The sequence below is a fragment of the Eurytemora carolleeae genome, unplaced genomic scaffold, assembly GCF_000591075.1.
Source record: "Eurytemora carolleeae unplaced genomic scaffold, Eaff_2.0 scaffold1070, whole genome shotgun sequence".
In the NCBI taxonomy this organism is placed as follows: domain Eukaryota; kingdom Metazoa; phylum Arthropoda; class Copepoda; order Calanoida; family Temoridae; genus Eurytemora; species Eurytemora carolleeae.
The window spans coordinates 3,067-23,873 of record NW_019396960.1 but is presented as its reverse complement, the minus strand read 5'-3'; the positions used below and the strand labels follow the sequence as shown (position 1 = coordinate 23,873).

The 20,807-nt window shown below is 32.2% G+C and overlaps 1 protein-coding gene across 1 annotated transcript; it reads right to left on the bottom strand.

Annotated features, from left to right (window-relative positions):
• Window positions 1-7,059: 7,059 nt before the first annotated feature.
• Window positions 7,060-18,353, bottom strand: LOC111710518 (protein roadkill). The gene is made up of 9 exons (XM_023484619.1): window positions 18,271-18,353; window positions 17,098-17,461; window positions 16,256-16,321; window positions 14,800-14,875; window positions 13,837-13,943; window positions 13,205-13,334; window positions 12,259-12,327; window positions 11,898-11,980; window positions 7,060-10,448 (listed from the first exon to the last, which is right to left on the bottom strand). Exons 2-9 carry the CDS (start codon window positions 17,196-17,198, stop codon window positions 10,301-10,303), a joined length of 780 nt encoding a protein of 259 aa, XP_023340387.1. The 5' UTR covers window positions 17,199-17,461; window positions 18,271-18,353; the 3' UTR covers window positions 7,060-10,300.
• Between the last annotated feature and the right edge of the window lie 2,454 nt (window positions 18,354-20,807).

The window sequence follows — 20,807 nt, the reverse complement described above, 5'->3', positions numbered from 1 at the left end:
TTTAAACTTACAGATTTGTTTAAATTATACTTTTTCATTCAAAATGTACATGCCAACAACAAGTTAAACAAGAAAAAGGCTATAAAATTATGTATAAGGGGTCAAATTGTGATCGAAAGTCACAGCTTTCTGAAATACTGACAGAACTGTTAACTCCACTTGGAGCTGTTAGGCCAGAAAGTTGTTCCAGGAATTAGCATTAATTTGACCTTCACCTTCTGTTTAGTTGAGTGTGCTGTGAGATAGGTAGACGGCTCTTATAGTTTAAATAGTCTAATGAATAGGAAACACAGCCATTGTGCAGTGTACAAAGAAACCCATTTCACTTAAAAGTTGATATCCGTTCTAAACAAATTCGTCGACATTTGCAATAGAAAAATGAGTCATTACATCAATAAATAAGCCACTAAACGACGCTATTTAAGTCAAAAGAATTAATTTAACCTTTGAATCATCATATTTAAATCATCGTCTTTACAGTCTCATCCTTGGTGGGTAACCCAGTATAAATGGCATGAAGCACAATCTGAAAAAAGTGTTTTTAAAGCTTTTTAGCCTACTGAATATCGTTCAACTGTGCTGAAAAGTACAATTCCCATTAATGGGGGGGTATTATAGATCTATAATATTTATTTATATTTAATTTTTCAAAATTAGACATAATATTCGAAAATGTGCTCGGTTCAATTTCCGAAGATATGAATGGCGTTTTCACCCACTAGACGTCGTTTTATTCTACTGCAATGTGTGACTGTTAGGTACAATTTGGCCAAAAATTTCGGGGTCGTCGTTAAATTATTTTACACTCAAATTCCGTTTTATCCGTCAAAATGTACTCGAAATGTACTCGGTCCTTTTTCAAAAGATTAAAAAAAATATTTGAAATCTTTTTTCGACTTTTAGTTAAAAAAAATCCTCAAATCTATCATTGAAAATGTGAAATTTATTCTATTTTGTCGTATAAAACGTAAAAAAAGTATAATTTGAATTTATTTTTAAATCTTTGAAAAGGAGACCGAGCAAATTTTCGGATATTAGGTCCACTATTGAAGGTTAAAAAGGCATTTTATAGAAAAATGTTTCATCCACATCCCCCCCCCCCACATTTAATGGTATTGTACCTAACACATAAGCACTTTTCAGCACATTTGAACTATATTAAGTGGACTAAAAAAAAGACACCCTGTACATTTTGGTATTAAACTTAATTTGATTAGAGATCAAAAAAAATCCTGAAGCTGTTTTCTCTCAAAATCAGGAAGATGCAGAGAAAATGGAAAGATTATGATTTCACTGATATTTTAAATTTTCTTTTGATCTGATCGAAATTTTCTACATTATGTTAAAATTTCCTTTAGATCGGTTGAAATTCTCATTAGATCGGATTGAAATTCTCATTAGATCGGTTGAAATTCTCATTAGATCGGGTTGAAATTTGTATAAGACCAAATGAAAATTTCATTAGATCGGGTTAAAATTTGTATAAGACCAAATGAAAATTTCATTAGATCGGGTTAAAATTTGTATAAGACCAAATGAAAATTTCATTAGATCGGGTTAAAATTTTCTGTAGATCAAATGAAATTTTCATTAGATCGGATTTTCTTTAGTTGGTATTCTTGGAGAAATATAAAGAAATGATGTTATGCAAATTATATACAGGCTTAACTGCAATGGATGAGATTTTACTGACCTGGAACTCATTAAATTTTAGCTTCGCGGTTTTCAATATAGGTTTTTAGGAAATTAAACTATTTAACCAAAAATAAGTAAAAAGATGCAGGGAACCAAGGATGTAATGCAAGGAAATTTAATTTCAGTTACGTATACTCTGCGTACATATTGAAACCAGTTCTTTCTGGGCGGGATTTGTAAACAAGAATAGATGCGCGCATCAGTGTTTGTTTAGTATCCGAGGAGGTTAAAAGCATTAAATTTTGATAATTCACATAAAAGTTTCCAATGACTAGAATAGTTCATTGATTTTTTTATTTGGAAGATGGATCCCATGTCAGGCTTCGACATCCGTCTTGTGTTTACATTACCGCTCAGAGACAGTACACTGCAGTACAAAAGATGTGTACACTTCTGAAATAACTTTCCTTGCATTACATCCTTGCAGGGAACCATAGATATAAAGTAAATTCTGCAAATAAGTCCTATTCAGGCTATAAACACAGGGAGAACACAAGTCATTGAAAAATGGAATAACTTCTTCAGTATTAAAGAGATAGTGTGAAATATCCGAACCCGATCCGCTACAACTGCACCCTTTAAAACTTTGTCTGATCAAGGATGACAGAGCTTTCCCTATTCTTATCGCTGAAAATTGAGTACTAGGAGACCAATATAAAATCTTTGCGCGTAGTCGATCGTATGATGAAATTACTTATTTTCTTATTTTACTGAAGAAAAAAAACCTAACACTGAATTTTCAACGAAAAAAATATGTGGACATGTCTCTCATTGTTAGTGGTTTATTGGGTAGAGGTAAGGGTCAGGTAAAATTTTAATTTTAGGAAAGTCTCGTGGTATAAATTAAAAGAAAAGTTTAATGAAAGGAAATCGATGACAAGGGAAAATTAGGAAATTAATGAATAGTTGGGGCAGAGTTAGGGGGGGGGAAGGGGGGAGGTGATGGCTGCCCACAAAAGATGAGACTTCAGAGACGACTTTACTAAAAAAAAGTGTTTGTTTTTTATATTCATGGTTCGATGCAGCTAAAATTATTTCTTTCTTTGTCAAATCAATAAACAAGCCACTAAACGACGCTATTTAAGTCAAAAGACTTAATTTAGCCCTTGAATCATCATATTTAAAGATTTTCAGGTCGTCTTTACAGTCTCATCCTTGGTGGGTAACCCTGTATACAGGGCATTAAGCACAATCTGAAGAAAGTGTTTAAGGGGGGGTAGATAGGATAAGGAGGATAAAAATTTAATGACGATCGAATTTTGATAGAAACAAATATTTGAAATTTTGATTTTTCATAAACCTTCCCTGGGGTCCCTAGATGTCCCACAAAAAATTTGGGCCTGATCGGTTCAGCCGTTTGGACGTTTATTGGATACAAACAAACAAAGAGACATAAAAACAGACAAACAAGCCAAATTTATATATAGATAAATATTAATACTAAATCTTTTACGCTATTTTTGATGGATTTTAGATAAGAGATCAGAATACATTCTGATACAGACAGGACATACTTTGTTGTAGTTAGTTTTACGTGGTGCGACAATTTAATGTGCAACCTCAAGAATGACACAAAATAAAAAAATTAAAAAATGTATCCATACCTTAACTATGGGTTCAGTCGGGAAATAACAATTTCTGGTAATATTTTAATGAGCTTTAATAAGTAATTTCAATACTATATGATACAATACGTCACTCTAGTTTCAATAGAAGTAAATATTTCCATTTACTGATAGCGCCGATTGAAGGATTTATAACTCTAATTGGATGATGAGATAGATAGAAAGATAAATGTTACCGCAAAACTATTTCTATTGGTTTAAAATAGACAACAATCACATAACTGAGCCCTGATTGGATGAGGCGCTGATGAGCTCTGTATACAGAAGTGATACTACGATTTTTGCCTATATACTACATAGCCTTTGTAATCAAAATCCATAAAAGTAAATTTGCTGTTTTGTTTTCACATTTTCTTGGATATACATGTTAGATTTGGTTCTCAATGTGAATTAACCAATATTTAGTTAAGTAAAAACATGATCAGATGTTTTAAGTAGTTTGTGATGTATGTACTTGTTGTATTTACATTGCATGTTTATTTACACTGTACATTATGTTATATTACGATGTAATTGTTGAGGATCAATGTCCTGTAAGGAATGAGACAAATGTTGAGATATTGTATATATATATATATATATTTGTATTTATCTATCTTTATCATATTGATAATATGTATTATTCTTATCTGATAAGCAAAACACAGATTACCAACATATACATACCAGATATAAATAGTGTTACATAGATATATTAAACAAAAAGAAGAGTTCTTTGTATTCTTTACAGCGCTTTAAAAAAGATAGAATATAAGCATTATACGAACTTTAACCGCGACTGTACTTAGACCTAGTACCAGATCCAGAATAAGTTTTTAACCGTGCTTAACAGACCTATTTTCCACAAAATATAGAAGTATTTGTTTACACAGCCAGGTTAGATAATTATAACTTTAGCAGCTTAAATTTCAAATTATTTGTTTGTATAAACAGACGCTATAAATTGTGATTTTAGAGCTTTATGATTACTTTCAAAGACAGTCAGGAGAAATTTTTGTTCTTGCAAAGGAATCTAGTCTTTCTATGCCACAGCCTCTTATTTTGAATTCAATAATCTATGTTTGAATTGTAAGGACAGTAAGAGTAAATTTAAGTGACCCTTCATTTTCAGATGGCATTGCTGAATTCACAACTGTACCCTTTTAAGTATATATATTATATATATCAATTTTTTAAATTTTAAATTGTGGTTTTTCTTCAAAAGTGATTTGCTTATTTCTACTGCAGGAAACGTATTGGATTTATCAGAATTAAACCCTTTGAACTTTCTATTTCTGTGCTCACTATTGTATAAAGGTCATCAACTGCAACAACTTTTAATCCATGTTTAGCCATCCATGATATTACTAAATATTTGGAGATTTTTCATAATTTTCGATATTTCGGAGTTCGGCTCAGTTTTAGGTTTTGGTTTTATTCGTTCTTTTTTAATCTTTTTTCAGATTTAGCAGTGAATGTAAACACAGATTGTATTGTAATAGTTTTTGTTTTATTATGAAAATATTTGTAAATAATAATTAAACTTTATGATCATCGTCACATTTGCAAAGTTTCAGGCTGTCAATAAAATCTCATAGTTGGTGAGCAAACCCGACTGTACATGAATTATATTTTGAAGATAATTCCAGTAGTGCATATAATCAGCTGGTTTGAAAAAAAAGACATTTTCCCAATCGGCAACTTCCCAAGTTTGTTCTAGCCGTAGTGCTCGACTCCTAGCCTTTTCTAACCGCAGCGCTCAGCCCCCCATTGCAGCATGCGGCGCCTCAGAAGGCCTAACATAACATTAAAAATAAAATTGGGAAATTGCCGCTTGGGAAATTGTTACTTGAAAAGTCGCCCTTGGGAAAAGAAGGCCTTTGGGAAAGTCCTTTACAATATAAGATGAAAAACCCTTGAAAATCTTTGTAAATTGAGTAAACCTGGAGCAGATCTATAAATATTATAGATCTATAATATTTATTTATATTTAATATAGATCTATAAATAGAACCAAAGTTTGTAATATGATTTTCAAAGTTTCCAACAATTGTAAATACAATATTATTTTAGAGATTTTATCAAAATATATGGAGTTTCGTACCACAACAATTGTATATTTAATATTTCTTTTTTTAAGGAGCAAAGCATAACTTTGCTGTATTATAGGATTTGCTTTCAAAGAATATTACTTTTTGCATTTGCACATTTTTAGTTTAGCAGATTTTATCCAGTACACACAACATTACTCACAACATTACTCACAACATTACTCACAACATTACTCACAACATATACTGCAAACTGCAAACCATTAAAACTCATTTTCAGATTTAAAGAATCACTAATTTTCTTTTTTTTCTATATTTTTGCAACCTGGGAGAGAAGTAATTTAACTACCTAGATTAAGTTTATCCACTGCTCTTGAACTTGAACCGGCATGCAGAGGAAACTGATTTGACCTATTCTACTCAGTTCAACTAGTTCATTACAGGAATTGTGTAAAAAATAACATGTCCCTGACGACTGTTATAGGGTATTCTAGGATGAAATTAATTTAGAATAATAATTTGAGTAATGTTACTTGGAACATTTAACTACAGCTAAGTTTTGTTTTTACAAACTTTGTTCTATAGTATATTTTTGTGTGGCCCGCAGAATTGTTTGTATCTCTTTAGGATTTAACAATATCCTTTACAAATCTGGTTCTTAATGTACACTGTAAGCTCATTACAAGTACAGGGTTGACTGTTAGGCAGCTAGAGCAAGCCGTACGGTACACATACAGACTAAATTAGGCAAAACGGGATAGTACTCCAAATGAATGAACCGATTCAGGAAGATTCTGGACAAGTATTTCGGCATGAAAAAAATGGTCTTAGACTGAAAAAAATGAGCTAGCATTAGGAAATCAGGCAACTCAACGAAGCACTCTAATTATGGTTTTGACAATTTTCTAAAATCTCAAAATAAGAAAAGATATGTTCAAGTGAATATTACTTTTATCGAAAAGAATATAGTTATATATTTTGTAATGATTGTTATGAATATCTACAAGACTAGTTCTAATAAAAAGCAGACGACCAAAATCAATTATTCTTCGTCTAATTACTCAAGTTTGGAGGTTGGATCTAGGTTCAATGATCCTCACGGATCAGAGATTGAATCCGAACTAGTCCTATCCCAGCCTCCGGAGCAGGGGGGGTTGCGGAGAAATGTTTTAAACCGTCGTCCGATACCAGAATACACCATAAAAATATAGGATGTAGATAGAGGATACAGGATACAGGATATAGGACACAGGATACAGGATACAGGATACAGGATACAGGATACAGGATACAGGATAAAGGATACAGGATACAGGATACAGGATACAGGATACAGAATACAGAATACAGAATACAGAATGCAGAATGCAGGATACATAATAAAAGATTCAGGATAATGGATACAGGATACAGAACAAGGTATACAGGATAATGGATACAGGATACAGAACAAGGTATACAGGATAATGGATACAGGATACAGAACAAGGTATACAGGATAATGGATACAGGATACAGAACAAGGTATACAGGATACAGGAGACAGGATACATGATATGGGATACAGGATACAGAACAAGGTATACAGGATATGGGATACAGAACCAAAGTTATATAACTTCAATATTGATTGTTTAATTAAATACTTAATTTAAAAATTATCTTTATACTCAAACATCATATGCTTCACTAGTTTATTCATTAAATTGTTTTATTGTTTTAAATTTTATTTCAGTTTTGTTCCAGTGAATGCACGAATATTTTTTAATTCAAAATAGTAACTTAACGATTTGGTTGAAAATCTTGTATAATTATTTTTGATTAAAGCCAGACCATCTGGACTCATCCGGACTAGCCGGAATATCAGGATTAGCCGGAATGTCAAGATTTGCCGTATTATTGGGATTAGCCGGATTATCAGGATTAGTTAGAATATCAGGATTAGTTAGAATATCAGGATTAGCAAGTATATCAGGACTGACCAGAATATCTGATATAACCAGAATATCTGGACTAACCAGAATATCTGGACTAACCAGAATATCTGGACTAACCAGAATATCTGGACTAACCAGAATATCTGATCTAACCAGAATATCAGGACTAACCAGAATATCAGGACTAACCAGAATATCTGATCTAACCAGAATATCTGGACTAACCAGAATATCAGGACTAACCAGAATATCAGGATATAACCAGAATATCAGGACTAACCAGAATATCTGATCTAACCAGAATATCTGGACTAACCAGAATATCAGGACTAACCAGAATATCAGGACTAACAAGAATATCTGGACTAATCAGAATATCAGGACTAACCAGAATATCTGGACTAACCAGAATATCAGGATATAACCAGAATATCAGGATATAACCAAAATATCTGGACTAACCAGAATATCTGATCTAACCAGAATATCTGGACTAACCAGAATATCAGGACTAACTTGAATATCTGGATATAACCAGAATATCTGAACTAACCCTGCATAATATCCGGACTAACCAGAAATTCTGGATTAACAAGAATATCTTGAATATAAATAATATTTTATAAAACCTGAAAATCTAGTTTCAACTAATTTTTACAAATTTTATTATATAAATAGCCAGAAATAAGAACATTTCACAAACATTTTAGCACTAATTTACATAATCCAACTGGTGTGTTACAGAAAATATGGGGTTTTATTAATACTGAAAGGTGTACGTCTGTAAACCAGTTTTTATGGTAATGTGGTTTACAATCTTTGTATAAAAATTAAAGAAAAAATTTACATTTAAAAAAATAGCAGTAAGACAGCTAGGCATGTGTTCCTAAATTTAGATAAATGATAAATTGTAATTTTAGATTACTGAACAATTCCTTAAAAATTAAAACTACAACAGTAGTCATGGAACATTAAAAAAGTTTAGAAAAGTAGAATGAACTGTCAGAAAAATAAAAATGATGTAAAATAATGAACCAACATGCTCCACAATTGAGTTGTATATGGATGCATATATTTTGTATACTGGGGTGATTTAAACAAATAAAACTGAGGTTCAATGAGAAAATGGATAAAAATGGTTTGACCCATAATTCGTCAGGTTGGTTCCATTATTGAAATATTTTTTTATACAAATTGTGCGGCAAGAGTGTGTTTACAATAATAGATAATATTTTACTAGTTTGTCTGCAAGATAAAGGCAAGTGTACTGCAGATTGTTTATTTACATTAATGCCCAGGCAACAGTACATGAAAGGCTGTTTAATCTACAATGCCTCGTATTTGGAACTGGAATTAAAAATGGAATTCAAATTGGAACTGGAAATGGGATTGGGATAGGAACTGAAACTTAAAATGGAACTGGAACTAGAAATAAAACAGGAACCAAAATTGAAACTGGAACGAGACATTACAGGGTGAACTTGGGCTAGTTTTTAGAATACTTATATTAGGAGAAAACTGGAACTGAGCTAGAGCTTGAACTAACGCAATAGCTACCTAGAGCGAGAACTAGAGCTCGAGCTCGAGCTAGAACCGGAGCTAGAGCTCAAGCTAGAACCTAAGCTAGAGCTCAAGCTAGAACTAGAAATAGAGCTCAAACTAGAAAAAGAGATAGTGCTGAAAGCAGACCTAGAGCTTAAAATAGAGCTAGAGCTAGAGAAATAGCGTTACCAAAAACTAAAGCCAGAGAAATAGCTAGAACTCTGATTGAGCCTGAAACCGGAAAACATGCTAGGGCTGGAAACTTCAAGCTAGATTAAATGACAATCAAGAATGAGATATTCAAGAACTGAAAAAGGTTTGATAGATCCACCAATACTTCCTTCTATCCTGAGCTGGCGCGGTAAGCATCAATCCGTTGCATGATTCCATACAATCCGTCTCCTATTCAAACTTAATTCTACACCCTTGTGCTCCAGTTGCAATATTGCCAGGACTCCTTCATCAGGGGATAGAGATAGATATCTCTAGATAGCGTTCAGAATACAGGATGAGATATCTTAGGTTAGGATTCAGAATTCAAGATAGAGATATCTCAGGATAGGGTTCAGTATACAAGATAGAGATATCTCAGGATACGATTCAGAATACAGGATAGAGATATCTCAGGATAGGGTTCGGTATACAGGATAGAGATATCTCAGGATAGGGTTCAGTTTACAGGATAAAGATATCTCAGGATAGGATTCAGTATACAGGATAAAGATATCTCAGGATAGGATTCAGTATACAGGATAAAGATATGTCAGGATAGGGTTCAGAATACAGGATAGAGATATCTCAGGATAGGGTTCAGAATACAGGATAGAGATATCTCAGGATAGGGTTCAGAATACAGGATAGAGATATCTCAGGATAGGGTTCAGTATACAGGATAAAGATATCTCAGGATAGGATTCAGTATACAGGATAAAGATATCTCAGGATAGGATTCAGTATACAGGATAGAGATATCTCAGGACAAGGTCCAGTATTCAAGATTAAGATATCTCAGGATAGGGTTCAGAATACCTTCTTCCATAGAGCCGTATATTCAACTATATCCGGAGATAGATTGATAAAGATCTCCGGTAAACTCACATATCTTTTAACCCTGGGGGATGGAATTTCCGGTTTCTTGTTTCTGGGTTTCAGAACAACACATGATGTTTTCATTCAGTGTTATTATTTTTTATCATTTTTCAGAATATAACATTATTTTTATTTCTTTAGCGCCCTTTTTGGTGTGATAGGTTTCATGGTTTTAGGTTTGAATTGCTTCAGATCTTTTGGCTTTATTCTCTCCAGTTCACTTAAGCATCATTATCTCAGTTCCAAATAAAAAGATAATCAATTTTCGGTCTAAACACTGAGTTCACTTATTCACTAATTCATAATGGCTTGGTTCAAAATCACTGAACCTTTGGTTTCTCCAAGAAAGATATTTTTTATTCTTGTCTTTTTCTTCATGCATTCACACCTCAGTTTCTACTTTCCTCCATGCTTCCATGGAGTGTAGGAACCGCATAGGATTAAAGAGTCCAACTGTAGGTGTTCCCCGTCCTTTCTTCTTCTCATCTTCTAGAGAGGAATTCAGGAAATGAAGCTCATCCACATAATTCCTAGATAGATAGATAGATAGAGAGTTAGACAGATAGATAGATAGATAGATAGATAGATAGATGGATAGATAGATAGATAGATAGATAGATAGATAGATAGATAGATAGATAGATAGATAGATAGATAGATAGATAGATAGATATATAGATGGATAGATAGATAGATAGCTTAATGGATCCCTAATTCTAAGGATTGCTAGGATGCATAAATACACTTGATGAATAGGCTGAAGTACAAATAAAAGGTCAAATACACGTATTGATAGGTAGACAGAGGGATAGATGGATAGATACACGTATTAATGGATAGACAGACGGTGAGATGGATAGATACACGTATTAATGGATAGACAGAGGGATAGATGGATAGATACACGTATTGATGGATAGACAGACGGATAGATGGATACACGAATAGATAGATAGACAGACGGATAGATGGATAGATACACGTATTAATGGATAGACAGACGGATAGATGGATAGATATTGTATAGGTTTATATATGTAGATAAGATGATAGATTAATAGATGGATAAATACGTTATAGGTTTATATATGTAGATAAGATGATAGATTAATAGATGGATAGATACATTATAGGTTTATATATGTAGATAAGATGATAAATAGATAGATGGATAGATACATTATAGGATTTTATATGTAAGGATAAGATGATAGATAGATAGATGGATAGATACATTATATATATTATAGGTTTTTATAGATGGTTTGATACAATATAGGTTTCTATATATGTATAGATTGATTGATAGATAGAAAGTTATATATATATATAGATATGTAGATAGAAAGAAAGTTATATATACAGATATGTAGATAGATATCTAAGTAGATGATTAATGAATGTCTAATGTCTTAATATAAATAGAGAGAGGTTCGGTAAAAAATGAATTAATAGAAACTTGATTATAGATAGATTTGAAGTAATATGGACAGATACAAAGATAAATTTATAAATAGATAATTTTGCACAGAATTGACCTTTAGATACTTTCTTATTGATTTTATATAAAATATTTGAAATATTTGAATTATAAACATATAAATATTTATATGTATTGATTGATTGATATTTTAAGATAATCATCCTTTATTTGGTCTTTTAAAGGGATTGTTGGCCTAATTTGCAACTGGAAAAATTAAGATATCTCAATCAATCTTGATCTGACCTAGGTTTAATAGTTACCGTTGTGAGGAATACAATCTATACCTAAATGTAACTGGACGCTCTATCAAACATAAAAGGAGGGTTACAATCTATACCTAAATGTAACTGGACGCTCTATCAGACATAAAAGGAGGGTTACAATCTATACCTAAATGTAACTGGACGCTCTATCAGACATAAAAGGAGGGTCACTATCTATACCTAAATGTAACTGGACGCTCTATCAGACATAAAAGGAGGGTTACAATCTATACCTAAATGTAACTGGACGCTCTATCACACTAAAATCTTGTTTCTCGATGAACACGTTCAATTCGCATATCACAGTCAGAGTATCCTAAAAAATGTTTTCAATTAAACACACAAAAAGTCAATTTTTTCTCTTTAAATCATCCTTTTCGCATTGTTTTTAGTTAAACACATATAAAACCTAATTTTTCTCTTTTCATTACCCTTTTCGCATTTTTTTCAATTAGACACATTTTTTCGCAGGGTGTAATAAAATATCTAATTGACCTCCACACCTCCCTCTCTTAGTCTCCTTATATTATTTTCATAAAAGGGTTGAAAAGATCAAGGAATGACTACTCTCTGTAGAAATATATAGAAGGATACCTGATTAAGAAGTCCGTAGGTTTCGTCGAAAAGGTCCTTTCTTGAAACAAATTTCGGAGCTCCCAAACTCTGAAGAATAATAAAAGTAAGTTTTAAAAAGATATCTATATAAAACCTTTAGTATTACATATTTGCTTGACATTATTTTGTTTAGGTTTAAAAACAAAAGAATGATTTAATCATAAAAAAGAAAATTTAGATAATTTCTTAAATACTGAAAGATCTAACTTCCCATTCTAATTCAAATTTAATATTAAAGGAAACACTTATTATCAGCTATTCTACATATTTTAAGTTTTTAAAAACATTTTTGCGTTCTTCTCTGTCTTACTACTAACAAAGATTTGATTTAAAATCTTTCTCAGAATAAATATTGTCATTTTAAAGATGTTTCCACTGTGCAAATTACACACTTTAAAGAAAAGCTCCCCTTTTTATTTTCTAAAGGGGGTGAGCCTTCCCTCTCCTATGTCTTATTGGGAAGTCTTGGTATTTACGCCCCCCCCCCCTTATTAACGCCTCTAAGAATAACCAATTTAAAACTGTGACAATCTTGTCCTATCTGTATAATTTATGTTTGTATGGTTCTTAGATTGAATTTATTATTTTGCATAGCTAGGGTTAATTTTTAGAGTAGGGAGGGGTGGGGGGGGACAGACATGATTCAACAACTTTGCCAGGAAGATGAGGGGTGATTTTAGGGCTGGAAGTGAGGAAGGAATTAACCGTATAATTCGCAAATAATTTTGGCAGATGAGATGCATGATATTTGCATGCAACTTTTATTAATGGAAGACACGATGAAGGTTTGGCGTGGGAGGGTATTCAAGCCAAGAAGGAAATATGCGTAAATTAACCGTATACGGGAAAATTTTACAAAATGGTGGAAAATTACTTTTTAAAAAAATGGCGGGAACTTTATTTTTTAAATTTTCAAAATGGCTACCTTAGAATTGCCCGGAGCATGCCCAAACATCTTCCGTTCGTTGACATCTACGACGAAAGCCTTCTCCTGGTATGAGTTTAGGATAGCAAAGGTGAAGGTTGCAGGTACAGGAGTCAACTGCTTGTCCCACCTCGGATAAATCAAGAATGAGAAAGGAAAGATTTATTCTCGGGAAGGAAAAATATCTTTAAAGACAATTTTATTTGAAAAGACGAAATTTAAAAAAAATTCTTGAGTGCTGCTTTTATTCTTTTTTAGAAAAACTCGAATAATAAAACTACATCAGTCGACAATGCATTTCAAATCAAGTCCATTTGTATTATGTATCTAAATAAAGTAAGGTCCTGGTAGTCAGAACATTTCTGTTTTAAATCTCCGGATTAAGAAATAAACTCCATCTTATGTAGATCTACGGATTAATCTTATTTTCTTAAATATCCCGGTTGTTACGCTACATGGATGACTTTACTTAGGAATCAAGCATTCATACTCAAATTTAAAAGAACCAACATCGGATATCGAGATTAGGTATTTAAGATTTAAGATGCATAACACAAATGTTACTAAAGTTTGTAATATAATCTACGAATATGAAAAACGTGAAAAACTATAAATTGTTAAAGTTTGCGCACCTGTAGAGATACAAGGATACAAACCCCTCTCTATCCTCCTGGTTCCCGTTAGGATAGAGCAACAAACACCAGCGAGTAGGATTCTCCAAACCTACATCTATACTCGCCTAGACAACAATCCTGTATACTATACAGTGTATAGTATACAATGTATACTATACACTGTATACTATACACTGTATACTATATAGTGTATAGTATACACTGTATAGTAAACACTGTATACTATACACTGTATACTATACAGTGTATAGTATACACTGTATAGTATACACTGTATACTATACACTGTATAGTATACAGTGTATAGTATACACTGTATACTATACAGTGTATACTATACAGTGTATACTATACACTGTATAGTATACACTGTATAGTATACAGTGTATACTATACAGTGTATAGTATACACTGTATAGTATACACTGTATAGTATACAGTGTTTACTATACAGTGTATAGTCCCTTAAATAGTCTACTTGGAATCTTACTTGATTATATATTATTATGCTTTATTATATATGCTTGATTATATATGACGAACTAAAATAAATAAGAGAGTGTTGGAAGAACCATATTTAAATCATAAATAGATTTTCACGATAATTTCCGATAAATCTTTAAAGAGAATTGAATTAACTCCGTCCTTTGAAACAATAACAATAAGAAATTCTACTTTCGAGACTAAATTCTCTTTTCAGTCGAATAGAAACAAAGCTAATTTAAAACTACTTCCATTTTTCCTTTTAGGGAATTGAGTCTTTGCAAAAAACTCAAATTTTCTAATTCTATATCTTTGCAACCTGATGGTGTAAACCTCTGATGTTTCAAACTTAGATTAGATGATCTAACAGATTACATAGATTGCAATATCTAAGGTCTACAACATCGGGGTTGCAAAGATATATGGATTAGAAAATCTAAGTTTGTTAAAAAAAATTTAAATAAGTTTTTTACAAACCTTTGTAGATTTAATAACTAGTTTGTTCCCAGCTCGTTCACTAAACTGTTCAATCTTCATGATAAACTTGTGTTCTCTAAACCACAATAGTCATCAATTGATAGAATAAAACTTTTTGTTGATTTATAGGTAAACTCTTTCAAGTAATTAGGATGAAAGCTAACATATCTTGAAAACCTGACGCACCATCAGGGTTTTCTATCATTTTATATAACAAATCAACCTTTGATATTTCGAAGTTTGGCTTTGAGATCATAACAAATGAAACAGCAAAGGTCTAAACATATCAGGTTGCTAGGATGTAAGGATTAAAAAAATTTCGGTTTGGTAGGAGAGATCATTTTCTTTATGGAGGAAATGGCGGATTAAAAGAATTGAGTCTTTGCCACAAATTCAAACTTAACTTTTGGAAGAAGAGACATAATAAAAATAAACAGCATTAAAAAGATGTCGAGAAAAATTATTTAAATGAAAAAAGATCCCTTACAAGTTACAAAAGATGATGTGTCAAAGCAATAAATAACGGGCAGGAATGTCGGATTTAAGCTGCAAAGTAATGAATCCTGGATGAGATGTAGAATTAATACCATAGAGAATAGAATAGATAGAGAGGAATTAAAAGAATCTCTCGGTATGAATTTTTTCAGTCCCTTTCAGTCTGAAAGGGAGTTCAAAGTGTACAAATCATGTAAATGTTCACAAATTATATGCAGTAGAGTACATTAATACAGTATGTTCCCTAGACTATCCATTTCAATTTCGAATTTTTTAAACTGTTAAATAAACTTTATAATGAATTAGGTGAATAAAAACATCATTTGATTTAAAGTTATAACGGAAAATCATCGTTTGTAAAGTGGAAGGCATAGAGTCTATGTGAAATGATCATTGGTCAATTATGAAACCAGCCTATTTCATAATTTCGGTTTCTTTTAACAATAATTTTAGATTTTCTATAAAATGATATTCCAGGGCCCAACAGGTTATATAGCATAAATATGTGAAGTACACCTGCAGTATGGAAACAGTACAACAAAATGGCCGTTTTACACTTTTTTCCAGTAAATTCCTCTCTATATATTCTATTCTCTATGATTAATACTGAATAGATCTATCATGGCTAATACAAATGATAATCCAGAGCTGGGATCTTTTAAACGAACAGATTTTGTTGAACTTAATGTCTCCTCGCCGGAATATTAACTGATTTTTCGTTCTAAATTTAACTTATCTGTTAGCTTAAAAGTTCCCAGAGTCTAAAACATTTTATTCAAAAATACTCCTCTAATTTAATTCTTTTTCTCAGACTATAGTATTCAATTTTAAACAATTGGTTAGGTTATGTTATATTCTTGTTTAAACACGCTGAAAAGGGAAATATAGAAATACAGAACAGAAAATATTAAAAATCGGGAAATATAAGATACAAAGCTAAATGAGAGAAAATTGTTGTTGCCTGAAATTTAATGGATGAGATATGAGAGGGTTGGTAGAAACAGCTCCAGCAGCAGCCAATGCAATCCTAAACAATTCGCCATTTTGATTTTGATTTTTCCCGCCAATTCAAATTTTTAATTCATGATTTTCAGCCGCCATTTTAAAATTTTAAATTGGTTTCTTATGATTTCATTTCTATGATACATGTGATTCATGTGATACCCTCAAAATATATTTTTGGAGCTTTTTTCATTGTTTTAATAATAAGTTAATTAATAAGGATCACGAATGACTGAGATGGAGAAAAAGACGATTCTAATATTATGAATGTATTCCCATGTTTATTGGAACTAAGAACCTATTATATATATGATATACACAGTGTACCGTTAATCCAGGGGAAATGCATTTTAACTAAATATTATGAGAAGCATAACACAGATCTCAGCAGACCTTTACCCTTTAGCAGTTGGCAGGGGTAAATAGTAAATATACATCATCAGGAGGGGATAGGACTGGTCACATGATGGTGAATATTAAAGATACAACATCAGGACAGGATAGGACAGGTCACATGATGGTGAATATTAAAGATACATCATCAGGACAGGATAGGACAGGTCACATGATGGTGAATATTAAAGATACAACATCAGGACAGGATAGGACAGGTCACATGATGATGAATATTATAGATACATCAGGACAGGATAGTTAGGTCACATGATGGTGAATATTAAAGATAAAACATCAGGACAGGATAGGACAGGTTTCATGATGTTTGTATAACAAAGTTAATACTTGATAAAAAAAAATAGGTATTGGAAGAAAAAAACTGGAGAATTTAATAGGAATGGTTACCTTGTGGTTCGTTGAGGGAAGTCCGAGAAACTACAAATATCTTCATTTCCAAATGATAGAACGGAGAGACTGCTCTCAGTATGCTCCAGTGTTTTAACCATCCTAGAGCAAACCCTTCTCCTGACCCGTCCTTTACAGTTCTGATCCTATTGCCGTCCCGGTCCGTCCGTCTCAGAGTTGTACACTGTACAGTTTTTACAAATGTACGTTACACAAGGAATGTTTTATCAGTAAAACCTGCACTTTACGATCTTTTGTTGTATTCCTTTATTTTGTTACGTTGTTTACACTTTTCTCCTTTTTTTCCCTTCTCATTTGTCACTTGTCACCTCTTTAGAGGTTTTCATGATGTAAGAAATATCACCTAGAAATAGAAAATATTAAGTCAAGGAAGCCATGTTTGTTTTGGAACAAATTTGGAAATGTATCAAATGCTCAGTAAAAACAAAGATCCAGATTTTATTTGGGGTAAAATCAATTAAATAACAGTTTACAAATGAAAATTAAAATTGATGTCAAAAAAAATGTTTTTATAATCAAAAGTCTCTAAATTCTGAATAAATGTGAACGTCGAAATGTAAAACATAAAAATAAACGTATAATCCACGTTTTTTGGAAAAAATACTCGAAACTTAAAAAGACCTGTGTTACGTTCAAATAAAAAGTTTAAAATGTTCGAAACAAATCATATTATCATGGCACTGAGTTTTGTCGTTATATCTCCAGCTTTCTAGAACATTCAGAAAAATTTAAAATTTAGATATTTTATTTCACGGACGCTTAACTAAAATTCCTTATTGATGAGTAATTCTAGCTCTGTACCTCCTGTACTTAAAAACTTATTTAACTCCGTATATCCTAGTTAGACCAATATCCCTGACATTTTTCCTTCTCCGTATCTTAAATATATTCGCCGCGGCAGAAAAATATATTTTTCGTCCTTGCTCAGTTCACGCACGGTTCTACTCATATCTCAATTACATTCTTCAACTCCTTCAATTATTCTTCTCCTTCTCTTCTCCTTTTCTTCTCCTTCTCTTCTCTTTCTCTTCTCCTTCTCTTCTCCTTCTCTTCTCCTTCTCTTCTCCTTTTTTGCATTTCGATAAAACTGATCGAATTATTTTTCAAAATTTGGAAACTTGATGATTTTTAGTAAAGTACTGTATTTTATACCTTGGTAGAATTATCTTTGGTTGATAATGGAGTTGATCACCCGTCCTTTCCGTCCTACTGCCCCCAGCCATAGTCTCTTATCTGAAATAGTTAAAACATTTTAGTCTCAGGCTATAATTCATCCTATCTACTTCAAGTAGATAAAAGAAAAATATTGATTTTCAGCATTTTTTTGAGTTTAACCTTACATACATCATATTAATTTGACACAGGCAAAAATTTGCCTTCCCCAAGCTTCATTTAATTTAAGTCTTGTAATAACCCTTAACATAGCCATATGTGCAAATTGTTGTTTTTTCTATACCAATTCTTTTTAAAGAAAAAAACAAAATGATAAGATTAATATGATTTATGAATATTATTGACAGAATGGTTTGTATAATAACTTTTGATATCGATGCATGAAAACGGAGCGCATTTGTCATCAATTGTAATTTAAGCTTTTAATATCTAATCTATGTATGCTAGCACTTTTATTTTGATTTTGATTACCCCCCTTTTTCGACTTCCCTCTGGGCTGATATAAAACCACCAAGGGTGTTTTCCGTTTAGATTTGCAGGATGAAGACTGAAGACTGGAGATAATGATTTTGTCGTAGAACCGTCCTTGATCCTCTTTACTCCGGTATAGACGTTTAGCACTGAGAACTGTATCCTGCAGGGAGTCCTAGAAAACATGGTATTTCCATGATTTGGTTTCCGTTTTTTTGTAACCATAAAAATGATAACCAAACTTTGTGCGAAATTGTGGAAATTTCTAACTACGACTGTGACATTTTTAAGGTTTTTGAAATTTTAAACTACACGATTTATTGAAGATTTTATATTTGCCATTGATTTTTTGGGACACCCTGTATAAAGTATATAGTTTTATAGGAAACAGGGATCTTGTAAGTTTTAACTTATAGCTTTAAAAATCCTTTAACATGCCGATACATAGTCATTAGTCAATCTATATACAGTATACAGTATACAGTATATAGTATACAGTATACAGTATACAGTATACAGTAAACAGTATACAGTATACAGTATACAGTATACAGTATACAGTATACAGTATACAGTATACATATTTATATATATATGAGGTTCCTCCATAAAATTTGCAGTAATCGTAATTAATTATTGGCATCATTAAACTCATTTAGTTTTAATTATCCGTCATTTAAAGAGAGTGTTCGCGTAAGCATAACAGGGAGTGTAATACAATCAATCATAGGTAAATAATTTTTGGCGTCTCTGAATGGCGATTCATATCAAAATCTTGTTTATACAGAAACCTGGAATAGAATTTTATCTAGGTAAAGCCTACTAGAGGGGAGGAAGGCCAGCCACAACAATTTCTCGTCCGAGCGACATTCTCCTCATTTTCTCGTCCGAGCCACCTCGAAATCCTCGGACGAGAAAATGAGAAGAATGTGGCTCGGACTAGAAATTGTTGTGGTTGGCCTTCCTCCCCTCCCTACACTGCTTTTGCATTTTTATCAAACACTCCCTTTAAAGGTTTTACAAGTTTTGTTGACGAAATTAGAATTTTGGAAAGGAAACAGAAATACATTAAACGTAGTAAAGGTTATGACGCAAAACAGTTCTGACATTTATGGTGAATAATAAAACAATATTCCAACACGCTATCCCTCCTAAACACCCTTCGAATCCCCCTCCTCTTCCTCCTGAATCCCTCCCCCCTTGATCCTATGACCTCCCATTCTACTCCTTATATGGTCTTTCGTTTAAATTAAGATTGTTGTTTTTCCAAAATCACGTCAATTCTTCTTTTTCACGTATACTTTTATATTCCCCCCCCCCCCATCTTACCTGAGAGCTTTAAAGTGCTTTTTCTGACTTTAGTGATTTGAGACTTTTTGTAAATTTACGCTTTTAATTTCGATCCAGTATTTCAGTATTTAATTTCGATCCAATATTTCAGTATTTCATTTCGATCCAATATTTCAGTATATAATTTTGATCCAGTATTTCAGTATTTAATTTCGATCCAGAATTTCAGTATATAATTTAGATTCAGTATTTCAGTATTTCCGCATTTTGTTTACATACAAGGTTACCAACAAAGGATGAGTCTTTACTGACGACCCAAAATTCTTTGGTTATGCCGATTAGAAGGTTAGATTTGTTTTTTTATTAGAAAATAGTCTTTTAAGGATCTATTCAATAATTTGGAAAGGAAATAAGAATATTATAAAGATGCGGGGAACCATGAATGTAAGAAATAAGAATATATGTATACAGATGCGGGGGAACCATGAATGTAGAAATAAGAATATATGTATACAGATGCGGGGAACCATGAATGTAAGAAATAAGAATATATTTATAAAAGATGCGGGGAACCATGAATGTAAGAAATAAGAATATATGTATAAAGATGCGGGGGAACCATGAATGTAAGAAATAAGAATATATGTATAAAGATGCGGGGAACCATGAATGTAAGAAATAAGAATATATGTATAAAGATGCGGGGGAACCATGAATGTAAGAAATAAGAATATATTTATAAAGATGCGGGGAAC

What these genes read in the sequence shown, in the direction of transcription:
- LOC111710518 (XM_023484619.1), bottom strand. Translation starts at nt 17,198, where the DNA reads ATGGTTAAAACACTGGAGCATACTGAGAGCAGTCTCTCCGTTCTATCA. An exon ending in GTATCCTTGTATCTCTACAG is followed by an intron (nt 13,335 to 13,836) that starts GTGCGCAAACTT and finishes GATTTATCCGAG; the next exon opens with GTGGGACAAGCAGTTGACTC. An exon ending in ATGCTCCGGGCAATTCTAAG is followed by an intron (nt 12,328 to 13,204) that starts GTAGCCATTTTG and finishes ATTATTCTTCAG; the next exon opens with AGTTTGGGAGCTCCGAAATT.